This window comes from Moschus berezovskii, chromosome 9 (assembly GCF_049115385.1).
Source record: "Moschus berezovskii isolate FMDL1 chromosome 9, NW_MosBer_1.0, whole genome shotgun sequence".
Classification (NCBI taxonomy): domain Eukaryota; kingdom Metazoa; phylum Chordata; class Mammalia; order Artiodactyla; family Moschidae; genus Moschus; species Moschus berezovskii.
In genome coordinates, this window is record NC_142468.1 from 100,022,153 (window position 1) to 100,040,968 (window position 18,816).

An 18,816-nucleotide genomic window follows, 5' to 3' on the forward strand; every position below is an offset into this window, starting at 1 on the left:
TCATTCTATTTTCAGGACTTTCTTCAATGCAACCTTCATTTCCTTGTTTCTTAAGCTGTAAATCAGAGGGTTTAAGAAGGGAGTCACCACGGAATAGAACAAAGTTATAATCTTCTGAATTTCAGCTGGGTTATCAACTGTAGGGCTCACATACATTGCCAAAAGAGCCCCGAAGAATAAGCACACCACTGTCAGATGTGATCCGCAAGTAGAAAAGGCCTTCTGTCGGCCTGCTGCTGAAGGGACTTTAAACACAGTAATCGATAAAAGGGTATAGGAGCCAAGGATGTACAGAAGAGTTAGCATGATAATGAGGGAGCTCAGGACATAGAAGACAATCTCAGTGACAGGAGCTGGGACGCAGGACAGAGCCATCAGTGGGTCCATGTCACACACAAAGTGATTGATGGTATTGGGCCCACAGAAAGGCAACTGAGAGAGCTGCACGGTGGAGACAGAGTAACTAAGGAACCCAAATACCCAGCAAAGAGACAATAAAACAGAGCAGAGTTGTTGGGTCATGATGGTTGGGTAGTGCAATGGGCGGCAGATAGCAAGATACCGATCGTATGCCATGATACAGAGCAAATATGTCTCAGTTGTACCAAGGGAAGTAAAAAAATATAACTGGAGGAAACAGCCAACAAAAGAGATGGTTTTTGTTTCTGAGAGGAAATTGATTAGCATACTGGGCACAGTGGAGGTAATGTACCAGATTTCAAGGAAAGCGAAATTCCCTAGGAGAATATACATTGGAGTATGGAGCCTTTGGTCCCACCTCACAGCGCAAACAATGGTCCCATTTCCCACCATGGTAAGTATATAGATTCCAAAGAACAGTGAAAAGAGGAAATACTGCAACTCTTGACAACCAGGGAAGCCTAGGAGGATAAACTCCGTCACGGTGCTTGATGCTGAATTGTTCATGAATCCCAGGACTGCATAGAAGACAGAAAATACCAATATATAAGTTTCTCTGTTTCTTGAAAAACTTATAGGAAACCTATGCAAGGTATATATGTTGGCTGTTTTGCAATTAGTTTGGAATAACCCATCTGTTAACTCCTATCTTATTTAAAAGCCACCAAAAAACAAATTTCAATAAAATTGGGTTCATAACAATAGAATCTTTATATTACTTGGATTTTGTTTATCAAAGGATTAGGTTAAAAAAATCCTCTCTTCCCTTTGAAAATTTTGAAAACTCAGAAGCACTATCTTCTGTGAAAAGAAAAAGGTTATCAGTTTGTATTAGATTCATTTGTATTATGTTTTAGGGCCCAACATATGATATCATATAGTATTTGTATTTCTCTGTCTGGCTTATTTTACTAAGCATAATATTCTCTAAGTCCACTAACATTACTGCAAATGGCAATATTTCATTCTTTTCTTATGGCTGAGTTATATTCCAGTACATATATGTATACAGGTAATATATGGGCTTCTCTGGTGGCTCAGATAGGAAAGAATCTGCCTGAAATGCAGGAGACCTGGTTTCAATCCTTGGATTGGGAAGATCCCCTGGAAAAGGGAATGGCTACACACTCCAGTATTCTTGCCTAGACAATCCCATGGATCGAGGAGTCTGGAAGCCTAAAATCCAAAGGACTGCAAAAGAGTTGGACATGACTGAGCAACTAATACACATGCACACATAGGTAACACACACACACACACACACACACACACACACCACATATCACATATATCTGTTGGTGGGTACTTGTATAAACTGTTTTTTTAACTTCATATATTTTGTATTTTTTCCATGTCCAAATTATAACTCTGCAACATTAGTTCAGTGGCTGCCTTGTTTTCTGTAGATTTTATCAACTTCTTAGTGATAGATTTTGAGTTTTAGTGTTTTATATTAAAAATAAATGCTCTAATTAATATTCTTGAGCATATTATCTTAGTATACTTGATCCATAAAGTGAGGTTATAATGATTCTACATTTAATTATTAAACTAATCAATGTATTGTGTCCTAATTTTTGATGATGAAGATTTTTAGATATCCTTTGATGCCCATCATTTACTGAAGTCAACAAAGCAAAACCCTTTTACATAAAAGAAAAATTCCTGCTTAATAGTTCCATAGCATGTTATTCACATCCATACTAGAGCATATGCCACAATGACTGTGTGTTTCCTCTAGACTGAAGACTTTTATAATTCATAAATGATGTTAAATTTATCTTTACATTCTCAGTTGACTGAGTTTCTGGTGCTTAGTATGCACTTGCTCAATAAATAGATGGTTGAATGAATTTTGTGACAGTTCTGTCACTGAAAAGCTAACCTACTGAATTTATGAACATCACCATCGCTGAGCCTCTAATCTGAACTCATTGGGCACAGACTTGTGACTGACCAAACTTGAGATCTGATCCCCACTTGCCTCACGTCCCTGTCATATGTGAGTGTCCATTCTAAATATAAGCCTCCCTAGTTACTTACCCTTTTTACACCGTTCATGGGGTTCTCAAGGCAAGAATACTGAAGTGGTTTGCATTCTCCAGTGGACCCTGTTTTGTCATGTATGGATGTAGTGTGTATGTAGTATGGATGTAGATGTAGTATGGATGTAGTACGTAGTAGTCATGTATGGATGTGAGAGTTGGACTATAAAGAAAGCTGAGGGCTGAAGAATTGATGCTTTTGAACTGTGGTGTTGGAGAAGACTCTTGAGAGTCCCTTGGACTGCAAGGAGATCCAACCAGTCCATCCTAAAGGAAATGAGTCCTCAATATTTATTGGAAGGACTGATGCTGAAGCTGAAACTCCAATACTTTGGCCACCTGATGCAAAGAACTGACTCATTTGAAAAGACCCTGATGTTGGGGAAGAATGAAGGCAGGAGGAGAAGGGAACGACAGAGGATGAGATGGTTGGATGGCATCACCAACTCAATGGACATGAGTTTGAGTAAACTCCGAGAGTTGGTGATGGACAAGGAGGCTTGGCGTGCTGCAGTCCATGGGGTCGCAAAGAGTCAGACATGACTGAGTGATTGAACTGAACTGAACTGAGTTACTTCCCCTCTTTTATATTTTCAGGCCTATTATTAACATTCTGTTCAGCCCTTCTCCTTTTGAAATTAATTATTTTTTACTGGAGTATAGTTGATCACTACCTCTCCTTCTTCCATCTTTTCTTTTTCCCTTTAGTATTCAAATCTCGTGAATGGAACTACTTACTCTCCATTCACTAATCCATTTCAGTTCAGTTCAGTTGCTCAGTCATGTCTGACTCTTTGCAACCCCATGAATCACAGCATGCCAGGCCTCCCAGTCCATCACCAACTCATTTTCAAATGAGTCAGTTCTTTGCATCACTCAAACTCATGTCCATCGAGTCGATGATGCCATCCAGCCATCTCATTCTCTGTCATCCCCTTCTCCTTCTGCCCCCAATCCCTCCCAGCATCAGAGTCTTTTCCAGTGAGTCAACTCTTCGCATGAGGTGGCCTAAGTATTGGAGTTTCAGCTTTAGCATCAGTCCTTCCAATGAACACCCAGGATTGATCTCCTTTAGGATGGACTCCCTTGCAGTCCAAGGGACTCTCAAGAGTCTTCTCCAGCACCACAGTTCAAAAGCATCAATTCTTCGGGGATCAGCTTTCTTCACAGTCCAACTCTCACATCCATACATGACCACTGGAAAAACCATAGCCTTGACAGCATTTGCTAAAGTCAGAAACTTGAGTCATTCAAAGCACTTTATAATTTTGTCAGTTCCTATATGCAATCAATCACCAACTCCTGTTGATTTTTCCCTCCCAAATGTTTTTTAAATCTGTTCTGGGTATCAGTTCAGTTAAGTCGCTCAGTCGTGTCTGACTCTTTGCGACCCCATGAATCACAGCACGCCAGGCCTCCCTGTCCATCACCAACTCCCGGAGGTCACTCAAACTCATGTCCATCGAGTCGGTGATGCCATCCAGCCATCTCATTCTCCGTCGTCCCCGTCTCCTCCCGCCCCCAATCCCTCCCAGCATCAGAGTCTTTTCCAGTGAGTCAACTCTTCACATGAGGTGGCCAAAGTATTGGAGTTTCAGCTTTAGCATCAGTCCTTCCAATGAACACCCAGGGTTGATCTCCTTTAGAATGGACTGGTTGGACTTCCTTGCAGTCAAAGGGACTCTCAAGAGTCTTCTCCAGCACCACAGTCCAAAAGCATCAATTCTTCGGCGATCAGCTTTCTTCCACAGGAGGCCAATTAGAAAGCAAAAAATGCTTTCTCGATTATAGGAGGAACAAGATGGCGGAGAAATAGGACGGCGAGACCACTCTCTCCTCCACAAATTCATCAAAAGAACATTTGAACGCGGAGTAAAGTCCACAAAACAACTACTGAATGCTGGCAGAGGACGTCAGGCACCCAGAAAAGCAGCCCATTGTCTTCGAAAGGAGGTAGGAAAAAACATAAAAGATAAAAAGCGAGACAAAAGAAGTAAGGACGAAGCTCCGTCCCGGGAAGGGAGGCTTTAAAAAGAGAAAAGTTTCCAAACTCCAGGAAACACTCTCACTGGCGAATCTGTGGCGAGCCTTGGAAGATCAGAGGGCCACATAACCCTCTTTTTTTTTTAAGATTTTTTTTAAAACCCACAGACTACCCGCCAAACGGTAACTCCCAGTGGAGAAGCAGCGCAGACGCCTGCATACGCCATTAGCAAGCGGGGGCTGGGCAGGGAGGAGCCGGCTGAACTGCTTAGAGAGAGGACTGGGCTTGAATGCCGCGAGAACAATTTGAGAGAACTGGGGAGAGCAAAGCAGACTGTGGGATAGCTTCCCCATGAAAAGGCGGAAAGCTCTAACCTAAAACTCGGCCAGCCCCGCTCACAGAATAAAGGACTGAGCAGAGCGAGCCGGCTGCGGCTGGCCCATCCCCCATCCCCTGCCGAGACAGGCAGGGAGCGCAGCCAGAGCCGGAGCGGGCAACCGCGGCCCCAGAAAGGCATCTGATACAAACTGCAGACAGGCTTGTTGCTAATCAGGACTTCTTGGGCTCGGGCCGGTCGATATCCCCCTGAGAAGGTGCGCTGGTTGTACACCCAGAAAACTGAGTGGCGGGGACTGGGGAGGCGATAAGTCGCAGAGACAGCACTCGCCAAACACCTGGTCCCCCGAACTGCTCGGACCAGGGAAGCCACAAAACGCAGGCCCAACCAAGTCTGCGCCTTTGTGGAGTACCTGAGAACCTGAACTTGAGCCGCTCAGACCTGGGAAGTGCATACAACCCGGCACCGGCCTTGGACAGTTCCCGGCAGAGCAACCTAGAGCCTGTGCAGTGTAGACTGGGACAGCATACGTGCTGTGGGCGGGGGCAAACCCAATGTGGCCGAGACACTGTGAGCACTCCCCACAGACGCCAGAGATATTCGTCTCCTGCGTTCCTCCCTTCCCAGAACAGGACTGAACAACTGAGCCTTAAAAAGTGTCTACCCACCCCCTAGTATCAGGGAGGAAATTAGACACTGAAGAGACCAGCAAACAGAAGCTAAAACAGAGGGAACCACCTTGGAAATGACAGATAGAGACGTCTAGAGGCTACTCCAAGAATAAGACCAAAAACCAGAGGCAAGAGGCTTAAGCCCGAATACTGAGAACACCAGAGAACTCCTGACTCCAGGGAACATTAATCGATAGGAGCTCATCATACGTCTCCATACCTACACTAAAACCAAGCACCACCCAAGGGTCAACAAGTTCCAGAGCAAGACATACCACGCAAAATCTCCAGTAACACAGGAAACTAGCCCTGAGCTTCAATATACAGGCTGCCCAAAGTCACTCCAAACCCACTGACATCTCATAACTCATTACTGAACACTTCATTGCACTCCAGAGAGAACAAATCCAGCTCCACCCACCAGAACACCGACACAAGCTTCCGTAACCAGGGAACCTTGACAAGTCACCTGTCCAACCCCACACACAGCAAGGAAACTACATAATAAAGAGAACTCCACAAACGGCCAGAAGACGAAAAGGCCACCCCAAGCAAAGCATTATAAGCAAGATGAAGAGGCAGAGAAATACCCAGCAAGTAAAGGAACAAGATAAATGCCCATCAACACAAACAAAAGAGGAAGATATAGGGAATCTACCTGATAAAGAATTTCGAATTTTGATGGTGAAAATGATTCAAAATCTTGAAAGCAAAATGGAGTTACAGATAAATAACCTGGAGAAAAAGATTAAGAAGATGGAAGAAAGGTTTAATAAGGACTTAGAGGAAATAAAAAGGAGTCAATATACAATGAATAATGCAATAGATGAGATCAGAAACACTCTGGAAGGGACAAACAGTAGAATAACAGAGGCAGAAGACAGGATAAGCGAGTTAGAAGATAGAATTGTAGAAATAAATGAAACAGAGAGGAAAAAAGAAAAACAAAAGAAATGAGAACAATATTAGAGACCTCTGGGACAATGTTAAACGCTCCAACATTCGAATCATTGGAATCCCAGAAGAAGAAGACAAAAAGAAAGACCATGAAAGAATACTTGAGGAGATAATAGTTGAAAACTTCCCTAAAATAGGGAAAGAAATAATCACCCAAGTCCAAGAAACCCAGAGAGTCCCCAACAGGATAAACCCAAGGCAAAATACTCCTAGACACATATTAATCAAATTAACAAAGATCAAACACAAAGAACAAATATTAAAAGCAGCAAGGGAAAAACAGCAAATAACACACAAGGGGATTCCCATAAGGATAACAGCCGATCTTTCAACAGAAACTCTTCAGGCCAGGAGGGAATGGCAAGACATACTTAAAGTGATGAAAGAAAATAACCTACAGCCCAGACTACTGTACCCAGCAAGGATCTCATTCAAATATGAAGGAGAAATCAAAAGCTTTACAGACAAGCAAAAGCTGAGAGAATTCAGCATTACCAAACCAGCTCTCCAACAAATGCTAAAGGATCTTTTCTAGACAGGAAACACAGAAAGGGTGTATAAACTCGAACCCAAAGCAATAAAGAAAATGGCTACAGGATCGTACTTATCAATAATTACCTTAAACGTAAATGGGTTGAATGCCCCAACCAAAAGACAAAGGCTGGCTGAATGGATACAAAAACAAGACCCCCATATATGTTGTCTGCAAGAGACCCACCTCAAAACGAGGGACACACACAGACTGAAAGTGAAGGGCTGGAAAAAGATATTCCATGCAAATAGAGACCAAAAGAAAGCAGGAGTAGCAATACTCATATCAGATAAAATAGACTTTAAAACAAAGGCAGTGAAAAGAGACAAAGAAGGAAACTACATAATGATCAAAGGATCAATCCAAGATGAAGATATAACAATTATAAATATTTATGCACCCAACATAGGAGCACCGCAATATGTAAGACAATTACTAACAAGTATGAAAGGAGAAATTAACAATAACACAATAATAGTGGGAGACTTTAATACCCCACTTACATCTATGGATAGATCAACTAAACAGAAAATTAACAAGGAAACACAAACTTTAAATGATACAATAGACCAGTTAGACCTAATAGATATCTACAGGACTTTTCACCCCAAAACAATGAATTTCACCTTTTTCTCAAGTGCACACGGAACCTTTTCCAGGATAGATCACATCCTGGGCCATAAATCTAGCCTTGGAAAATTCAAAAAAGTTGAAATCATTCCATGCATCTTTTCTGACCACAATGCAGTAAGATTAGATCTCAATTACGGGAGAAAAACTATTAAAAATGCCAACATATGGAGGCTGAACAACACGCTGCTGAATAATGAACAAATCATAGAAGAAATCAAAAGAGAAATCAAAATATGCATAGAAATGAATGAAAATGAAAACACAACAACCCAAAACCTCTGGGACACTGTAAAAGCAGTGCTAAGGGGGAAGTTCATAGCAATACAGGCACACCTCAAGAAACAAGAAAAAAGTCAACTAAATAACCTAACTCTACATCTAAAGCAACTAGAAAAGGAAGAAATGAAGAACCCCAGGGTCAGCAGAAGGAAAGAAATTGTAAAAATTAGGGCAGAGATAAATGCAAAAGAAACAAAAGAGACCATAGCAAAAATCAACAAAGCCAAAAGCTGGTTCTTTGAGAAGGTAAATAAAATTGACAAACCGCTAGCCAGACTTATCAAGAAACAAAGAGAGAAGAACCAAATCAATAAAATTAGAAATGAAAATGGAGAGATCACAATTGACAACACAGAAATACAAAGGATTATTAGAGAATACTATCAGCAATTATATGGCAATAAAATGAATAACCTGGAAGAAATGGACAAATTCCTAGAAAAGTACAACTTTCCAAAACTGAACCAGGAAGAAATAGAAAATCTGAATAGACCCATCACAAGCACGGAACTAGAGGCTGTAATCAGGAATCTCCCAGCAAACAAAAGCCCAGGTCCAGACGGCTTCACAGCTGAATTCTACCAAAAATTTAGAGAAGAGCTAACACCTATTCTACTCAAACTCTTCCAGAAAATTGCTGAGGAAGGGAAACTTCCAAACTCATTCTATGAGGCCACCATCACCCTAATCCCAAAACCTGGTAAAGACCCCACAAAAAAAGAAAACTACAGGCCAATATCACTGATGAACATAGATGCAAAAATCCTTAACAAAATTCTAGCAATCAGAATCCAACAACACATTAAGAAGATCATACATCATGACCAAGTGGGCTTTATCCCAGGAATGCAAGGATTCTTCAATATCCGCAAATCAATCAACGTAATACACCACATTAACAAACTGAAAAATAAAAATCATATGATTATCTCAATAGATGCAGAGAAAGCCTTTGACAAAATTCAACATCCATTTATGATAAAAACTCTCCAGAAAGTGGGAATAGAAGGGACATACCTCAGCATAATAAAAGCTATATATGACAAACCCACAGCGAACATTATCCTCAATGGTGAAAAACTGAAAGCATTTCCCCTAAAGTCAGGAACAAGACAAGGGTGCCCACTCTCACCACTACTATTCAACATAGTTCTGGAAGTTTTGGCCACAGCAATCAGAGCAGAAAAAGACATAAAAGGAATACAAATTGGAAAAGAAGAAGTAAAACTTTCACTGTTCGCTGATGACATGATCCTCTACACAGAAAACCCTAGAGACTCTACCAGAAAACTACTAGAGCTAATCAATGATTACAGTAACGTTGCAGGATATAAAATCAACACACAGAAATCCCTTGCATTCCTATACACTAATAAAGAGAAAATAGAAAGAGAAATTAAGGAAACTATTCCATTCACTGTTGCAACGAAAAGAATTAAATACTTAGGAATATATCTACCTAAGGAAACAAAAGACTTGTACATAGAAAACTATAAAATACTACTGAAAGCAATCAAAGAGGATACTAATAGATGGAGAAATATACCATGCTCATGGATTGGAAGAATAAATATTGTAAAAATGAGTATACTACCCAAAGTAATTTATACATTCAATGCAATCCCTATCAAGCTACCAACGATCTTTTTCACAGAACTAGAACAAATAATCTCACAATTTGTATGGAAATACAAAAAACCTCGAATAGCCAAAGCAATCTTGAGGAAGAAAATGGAACTGGGGGAATTAACCTGCCGGACTTCAGGCTCTACTACAAAGCCACAGTCATCAAGACAGTATGGTACTGGCATAAAGACAGAAATATAGATCAATGGAACAAAATAGAAAGCCCAGAGATAAATCCACGCACCTATGGACACCTCATCTTTGACAAAGGAGGCAAGAATATACAATGGAGAAAAGACAGTCTCTTTAACAAGTGGTGCTGGGAAAACTGGTCAGCCACTTGTAAAAGAATGAAACTAGAACACTTCCTAACACCATACACAAAAATAAACTCAAAATGGATTAGAGAGCTAAATGTAAGACCAGAAACTATAAAACTCCTAGAGGAGAATGTAGGCAAATCACTCTCCGACATAAATCACAGCAGGATCCTCCATGACCCACCTCCCAGAATATTGGAAATAAAAGAAAAAATAAACAAATGGGACCTAATTAAAATCAAAAGCTTCTGCACAGCAAAGGAAACTATAAGCAAGGTGAAAAGACAGCCTTCAGAATGGGAGAAAATAACAGCAAATGAAGCAACTGACAAAGAATTAATCTCAAAAATATACAAGCAGCTCCTGCAGCTCAATTCCAGAAAAATAAATAACCCAATAAAAAAATGGGCCAAAGAACTAAACAGACATTTCTCCAAAGAAGACATACAGATAGCTAAGAAACACATGAAAAAATGCTCAATATCCCTCATAATCAGAGAAATGCAAATCAAAACCACAATGAGATACCATTTCACACCCGTCAGAATGGCTGCTATCCAAAAGTCTACAAGCAATAAATGCTGGAGAGGATGTGGAGAGAAAGGAACCCTCTTACACTGTTGGTGGGAATGCAAACTAGTAGAGCCACTATGGAGAACAGTGTGGAGATTCCTCAAAAAACTGGAAATAGAACTGCCATATGATCCAGCAATCGCACTCCTGGGCATACACACCGAGGAAACCAGAATTGAAAGAGACACATGTACTCCAATGTTCATTGCAGCACTGTTTATAATAGCCAGGACATGGAAGCAACCTAGATGTCCATCTGCAGACGAATGGATAAGAAAGCTTTGGTACATATACACAATGGAGTATTATTCAGCCATTAAAAAGAATACATTTGAATCAGTTCTAATGAGGTGGATGAAACTGGAGCCTATTATACAGAGTGAAGTAAGCCAGAAAGAAAAACACCAATACAGCATACTAACGCATATATATGGAATTTAGAAAGATGCAAATGATAACCCTGTATACGAGACAGCAAAAGAGACACAGATGTATAGATCAGTTTTTGGGACTCTGTGGGAGAGGGTGAGGGTGGCATGATTTGAGAGAATGGCATTGAAACACATATGTTGTCATATGTGAAATGAATCACTAGTTCAGGGTCAATGCATGTTATAGGATGCTCGGAGCGGGCATGTGGGGATGACCCAGAGGGAGGATAAAGGGAGGAGGGAGGTGGGAGGGGGGTTCAGGAGAGGGAACTTATGTAAACCCGGGGCGAATTCATGTCAATGTATGGCAAAAACCAACCAATATAATATTGTAAAATAATTTGCCTCCAATAAAAAATAAATTAATTACAAAAAAAACCCAAAAAAACAAAAAATGCTTTCTCTGTTTGGATGGATGAGTAGTGGAGTATGCTAAGTACATTTTTCAAAAAGAAAAATGAGCCTCCTTTTTTTCAAAAAGAAAAATGAGCCTCCTTAGGAAGGGCTAAGAATGACATTTTAGGAGAAAAATGGATCCTCACATGGGATGGTGAGGAAAAAAGAGAACATTTACTCTGCAGCCTATGTGGTGACTTACCACAACTGGGTTAAGTTCACAACTGATTGACTGATTGACTAAATCCAATAATACTTAACTCAGTAGTCCTGTTGTATCACCATCAGTTCAGTTCAGTTGCTCAGTTTTGTCCAACTTTTTGCGACCCCATGGACTGCAGCACGTCAGGCCTCCCTGTCCATCACCAACTCCCGGAGTTCACTCAAACTCATGCCCATTGAGTCGGTGATGCCATCCAACCACTGCATCCTCTATCATCCCTTTCTCCTCCCGCCTTCAATCCTTCCCAGCATCGGGGTCTTTCCAAATGAGTCATTTTTTGCATCAGGTGGCCAAATATTTGAGTTTCAGCTTCAACATCAGTCTTTCCAATGAACACTCAGGACTGATTTCCTTTAGGATGGACTGCTTTCATCCTAAGGGATGCAGTCCCTTGCAGTCCAAGGGACTCTCAAGAGTCTTCTCCAACACCACAGAAGCATCAATTCTTCGGCGTTCAGCTTTCTTTATAGTCCAACTCTCACATCCATACATGACTACTGGAAAAACAATAGTTTTGACTAGACAGACCTTTGTGGGCAAAGTAATGTCTCTGCTTTTTAATATGCGTTCTAGGTTGGTCATAACGGTCCTTCTTTAAGGAAAATAAACAATGTAACCTTGATTTGTGTTCAAACAGCATGACATACTGTGTGTTCTTGGGCAAGTTAACACCTATTTTTCAGAGTTCCTGTGAAAATGCTGTTGAGTATATTTAATATATGCTAAGTACAGTTCCTAGAATATAATTGGACCTAAAAAAATTCATAGCTGTTGTGGTTAATAACAGTACTATCAACAAACATGATTACATAGTATAAACTTTTGAGCATAATTATTTAAAAGCCTTAGTGATTAAAAAGTTACTCAGCTCCAACATATCACACAGTAAAGCTATGGGCAACTCTCTTTGGTTGCTCAGATTGATTTTACTGACGTCCATACAGTTTGGTATGATATAAAGGAAGAAGATATTGAAACATTGTGATTCAAGAAACAGAAAATAAATAAAGGGAGTGTTACATTACTTGTGATGTGCATGAGAGTAAGTGGGAATGTTATCTTTAGTTGGGGGCACTGTAGAAAATGAGTTACTGTGTGCTAAGTCGCTTCAGTCATGTCCAACTCTTTGCAACCCCATGAAATGTCACCTGCCAGGCTTCTCTGTCCATGGGGTTCTCCAGGCAAGAATCCTGGAGTGGGTTGCCACGTCCTCCTCTAGGGGATCTTCCTGACCCAAGAATTTAACCCAAATCTCTTATGTCTCCTGCATTTGCAGGCAGGTTCTCTACCACTGCGCCACCTGGGAAGCCCATGAGTTCCTTAGTACAGCTCTAAATAGTCTTCTCAGACCAAATTAAAGTTTACTAAATTTCTGAATAATGAAACATTCTTTTATGAATCACTAAGTAAAAAAGTTTCAGGGGAAAAAAAGTTTCAGGGATTGTTAAACCGAGGGAGATGAATAGCTGGACACTAGAGTCAACATTTCATATAACAAGCTTATTATGTTACTAGTGACTGAAACTTCATATCCAGAAACATAAAGCCACAAAAGTTTGCAAAAGTATATTAATATTCAAATGTAATTCCACTGTAGCTAGGATCAATTTGTAGGTGGCTTAGAAAAAATACAGTGATGCCGAGATAGGAAGAAAAGTTACTTACCCTTCATGATAAGACTAATTATGGACAAAGCTGGGAATAAATACTGAGTCTGTATCTTCTCACTGATGTTTTTTCCTTTACATAGAATCAAAATCCAGGGGCCTGATCCTGAGCATCCTACAATATACAAAGTTAAATGCTGAAACTCCCTTTCCTCCCTTCCTGAATTACTCAAAAGAAACAGTTATAGCAACAGGGCACTTCTGCTGGACAATGTGATAGCCAGTGAAAAGAATTACAGCCTTATAATCAGTCATGGAGATGTGGGCCTTATTTGACATACTGATATTTTCATCAAGAGCTACATAAGAGACCTAAGTTGACCCAAGGCAGCCAGATCTTTCACTTGCCTCACCCAGAAGAGACAATTCAACAGAGCTTTATATTTTGGTTACTTTTGCTGTAGAGTAATTGAAAGAAATGGGGTACAAACCTCCTGAGGAGATTTCAATAACGGAGGGTGCAGGTGAATGAAGGGAGGGGGTGATGCTGAGACGCCCCAGCGTGCAATTACAGTTTCATCTCAGAGATTATTGTGACGTCTCCAGAGTCCTCTTGGGCTGGTTTGTGACTCCCTCAAGACTCTGGTGAAACATCCTTTACTTATCCGAGGTTTTCATATAGTTTAGGTTAATTTGGCTCCCAGAGTGAAGACAGGAATAATGTCTTTAAGGCAATGCTGTTGTCTGTGCAGATTTACAGAGAATTTCCTTTTGTTTTCAGGAAACATTTGTTTCTCTATGAAATATAAAGAATATTCACAATGTATATTGTTTATATTCTATGAGAGTGTATTTTCTTCACATACTTTACAATTATAAATTTGTTTCCATTCCTCAATTACCGACAGACTATTACTTTCCCATTTGTTCTGTCTGTTCTTTGTTCCTTTATTTCTCCCTTTTTGTTTCCTCTGGATTATTTAAGTACTTTTATTATTTTATTCTCCTCCATTTTTTATGAATTTAAACTATTTTTACTGTGGTAACATGTATATATAACATAAAAATTATCGTCTTAACCACTTTAAGTGTATAGTTCTGGACATTAATTACATTCATATCGTTATGCATCCTTCACCAGCATTTATCCCCAGAACTTTTTCATTATCCCAAACTGAAATTCCAATACGTATTAAATAATAACTTCCCATTCCACTTTCTCCTAGCCCCTGGCAACCGACTATTAGAATTTTTATCTTTGAATTTTATTACTCTAGGAAACATATAAGTGGACTCACACAAAATTTGTCCTCTGTGATTGGCTTATTTCACCTATCATATTGTTTTCAAGGTTTATTCATGTTTTAGAACATGTTAGAATTTCCTTCCAAAGGTTGCATTATTTGTGTATATAAAATTTTATTTATCTATTCATATCTGAAGAATACGTTGGTTGCTTTCACCATTTCACTATTGTGAATATTGCTGCTGTGACTATGAGCGTAAAATATCTGCTCGATTCCTTGCATTCAGTTCTTTTGTATATATACCCAGAGTGGAATTGCTGAATCATCGGTAATCCATGGTTTTTAGGAACTGCTGTACTATTTTCCACAGAGGCTTAACCAATTTATATCCCCACCAGCAATGTACAAGTACTCCAATTTCTCCAGATTCTTGACAGTTTTTGCTGTTTGCTTTTATAATAACCCAGAGATCAAATTGCCAACATCCATTGGATAAAAAGCAAGAGAATTCCAGAAAAACATCTACTTCTGCTTCACTGATTATGTTAAAGCCTTTGTGTGGATCACAACAAACTGTGGAAAATTCTTAAAGAGATGGGAATACCAGACCGCCTTACCTGCCTTCTGTGAAACCTGTATGCAGGTCAAGAAGCAACAGTTAGAACCAGCCATGGAACAACGGACTGGTTCCAAATTGGGAAAGGAGTACATCAAAGCTATATATTGTCATCTTGCTTATTTAACTTATATGCAGTACATTATGGAAAATGCCAGGCTGGATGAAGTACAAGCTGGAATGAAGATAGCAAGGAGAACTATCAATAACCTCAGATATGCAGATGACACCACTCTTCTGGAAGAAAGCGAAGAACTCAAAAGTCTCTTGATGAAAGTGAAAGAGGAGACTGAAAAAGTTGGATTAAAACTCAACATTCAAAAAATGAAGATCGTGGCATCTGGTCCCATCACTTCATGGCAAATAGATGGGGAAACAATGGAAACAATGAGAGACTTTATTTTCTTGAGCTCTGAAATCAATGTGGATGGTGACTGCAGCCATGAAATTAAGACACTTGCTCCTGGGAAGAAAAGCGATAGCAAACCCAGACAGCATATTAAAAACCAGAGACAGTACTGTGCCGACAAAGGTCCGTATAGTCAAGGCTATGATTTTTCCAGTAGTTATGTATGGATGTGAGAGTTGGACCATAAAGAAGGCTGAACACCAATGAACTGATGCTTTCAAACTGTGGTGTTGAAGAAGACTCTTGAGAGTCCCTTGGACTGCAAGGAGATCCATCCAGTCAATCCTAAAGGAGATCAATCCTGAATATTCATTCGAAGGACTGATGCTGAAGCTGAAGCTACAATACTTTGGCTACCTGATGTGAAATGTGGACTCATTTGAAAAGATCCTGATGCTGGGAAGACTGAAGGCAGGAGGAGAAGGGGATGACAGAGGATGAGATGGTTGGATGGCATCGCTGACTCTGGACATCAGTTTGAACAAACTCTGCAAGATGAACGACAGAGAGCCCTGGCGTGCTGCAGCACACGGGGTCACAAAGAGTGGACATGACCGATCGACTGAACAACAACAAAGAATACTCCTCTGTAGAGTGAAGACGGCCATCATGTCCTGACACATAATGGTGTCACGCCTGGATCTTGCTTCAGACATGTAAGCTACCCCAGCCATGAATCATTGATGTCTCTGTTGCTAAAAAACTATTCCTCTAGAAAGATATCCTATGTTTAAAGACAACTGTACATATGTCTCCTCCCTCTTGAATCTCCATCCCTCAGCTCACTTTTTTTTTTTACTCAACGATGTATCTTGAAGTAATTATGTAACATTACTTATAGAGCTACTTCATATTTTATGAAATTGAACATACAGTATTCCACTGTATGACTAAACTATAGCTTATTTAATTAGCTTTCCATTAATGGGAACTGACATTTTTCTCAACATTTTGCTATCACAACAATGATACAATAAACATTTTTAAACTTTCGTAATTTCCTATATGTGTGAAAAAAGCCATAAGCTAAGCACCTTAGAAGCTGCATTGCTGGGTTCCAGGGCATAGGCCTTCTAAATTTTGACTGTCTTAAATACAGTGTAAAACTTTTACTCCCACCTATGTGAGAGAACCCATTTCACATTCTCAACCATATAGTGTGTTATCAAACTTCTTGATCTTTGTCACTCCCCAGGTTAAACATGAGATACTGTCTCATGATATTCTCTCTTTATCTTTTTATGAATGAATTAGTGATATTTCTATATGTTTAAGAATCTTCTCTATATGTTATTTGTTTGTATCTTTTTGCTTATTTTCCTATTACGATGTTCTGTTCTCTTACTGTTTATAGAGCTTTATATATATTAAGGAAAAAATACATAAGTGGCAAATCATTGAGATTATTGAAGGGGAAATAATTGTGAAGTTCTAAATTTGAAGGATTGGGGGCGGGAGAAGGGGACGACAGAGAATGAGATGGCTGGATGGCATCACCGACTCGATGGACATGAGTTTGAGTGAACTCCGGGAGTTGGTGATGGACAGGGAGGCCTGGCGTGCTGCGATTCATGGGGATGCAAAGAGTCGGACATGACTGAGTGACCGAACTGAACTGAACTGAAAGTTAAAAATATAGGGTTGTTTAATGAAAAGAAAAGGCAGATGAAAAAGGTGGTGGATAGGACATTTTTATTTTTTTACCATTAAAATATTATCCTTAGAAAATCACTCCTGATACCCAGTTCTCATTTCCTTCATCTGCAGAATCAGGCAGCTGAATTGATAAATATATACAACAATAGGATAACTTTTCTTTCAGGATCTAGGAGGTACTTCAAGGTGAGCTAGTCCAAGTTACTAACAAAAATCCTGAGTAAACAATTTTACTGATCTATAATTACTTTTCAGTATAGGGAACTGGAATGCAAAAGTAGGATAAAGAAATACCTGGAGTAACAGGCAAATTTGGCCTTGGAGTACAGAATGAAGCAAGGCAAAGTTTAATAAAGTCTTGCCAGGACAACACACTGGTCATAGCAAACACCCTTTCCAACAACACAAGAGAAGACTCTACACATGGACATCACCAGATGGTCAATACCAAAATCAGGCTGATTATATTCTTTGCACCCAAAGATGGAGAAGCTCTATACAGTCAGCAAAAACAAGACTGGGAGCTGACTGTGGCTCAGATCATGAACTCCTTATTGCCAAATTCAGACTGAAATTGAAGAATGTAGGGAAAACCACTAGACCGTTCTGGTATGATCTAAATCAAATCCCTTATGATTATACAGTGGAAGTGACGAATAGATTCAAGGGATTAGATCTTATAGACAGAGCACCTGATGAGCTATTGGACGGAGGTTCGTGACATTGTACGGGAAACAGTGATCAAGACCATCCCTAAGAAAAAGAAATGCACAAAGGCAAAATGGTTGTCTGAGGAGGCCTTACAAATAGCTGTGAAAAGAAGAGAAGCAAAAGGAAGAGGAGAGGAGGAAAGATACACCCATCTGAACGCAGAGTTCCAAAGAATAGCAAGGAGAGATAAGAAAACCTTCCTCAGTGATCAGTGCAAAGAAATAGAGGAAAACAACAGAATGGGAAAGACTAGAGATCTCTTCAGCAAAATCAGAGATACAAGCGAACATTTCATGCAAAGGTGGGCACAATAAAGGACAGAAACATTATGGATCTAACAGAAGCAGAAGATATTAAGAAGAGGTGGTAAGAATACACAGAAGAATTATACAAAAAAGTTCTTCATGACCCAGATAACCACGATGGTGTGATCACTCACCTAGAGCCAGACATCCTGGAATGCGAAGTCACGTGGGCCTCAGGAAACATCACTACGAACAAAGCTGGTGGAGGTGATAGAATTCCAGTGGAGCTATTTCAACTCCTAAAAGATGATGCTGTGAAAGTGCTGCACTCAATACGCCAGCAAATTTGGAAAACTCAGCAGTGGACACAGGACTGGAAAAGGTCAGTCTTCATTCCAATCCCAAAGAAAGGCAATGCCAAAAAATGCTCAAACTACCACACAATTGCACTCATGTCACTTGCTAGCAGAGTAATGCTCAAAATTCTCCAAGCCAGGCTTCAACAGTACGTGAACCGTGAACTTCCAGATGTTCAAGCTAGATTTACAAAAGGCAGAGGAACCAGAGATGAAATTGCCAACATCCGCTGGATCATGGAAAAAGCAAGAGTGTTCCAGAAAAACATCTACTTCTGCTTTATTGACTATGCCAAAGCCTTTGACTATGTGGATCACAACAAACTGTGGAAAATTCTTCAAGACATGGGAATATCAGACCACCTTATCTGCCTCCTGAGAAATCTGTATTCACGTCAGGAAGCAACAGTTAGAACTGGACATGGAACAACAGACTGGTTCCAAATAGGAAAAGGAGTATGTCAAGGCTGTATATTGTCACCCTGTTTATTTAACTTATATGCAGGGTATATCATGAGAAACACTGGGTTGGAGGAAGCACA

The 18,816-nt window shown here is 40.0% G+C and overlaps 1 protein-coding gene across 1 annotated transcript in view; it reads right to left on the reverse strand.

Annotated features, from left to right (window-relative positions):
- LOC129562872 (olfactory receptor 11H4-like) overlaps positions 1–18,816 on the reverse strand; it is a 25,713-nt gene continuing 6,897 nt past the window's right edge. Inside the window, exons 2-4 of the mRNA XM_055436338.2 lie at positions 13,526–13,830; positions 13,093–13,209; positions 1–938 (exon numbers count right to left, since the gene is read on the reverse strand). Coding sequence (XP_055292313.2) covers positions 1–938; positions 13,093–13,099 — 945 coding nt within the window. The 5' untranslated portion in view covers positions 13,100–13,209; positions 13,526–13,830. The remainder of the gene's footprint in view (positions 939–13,092; positions 13,210–13,525; positions 13,831–18,816) is intronic.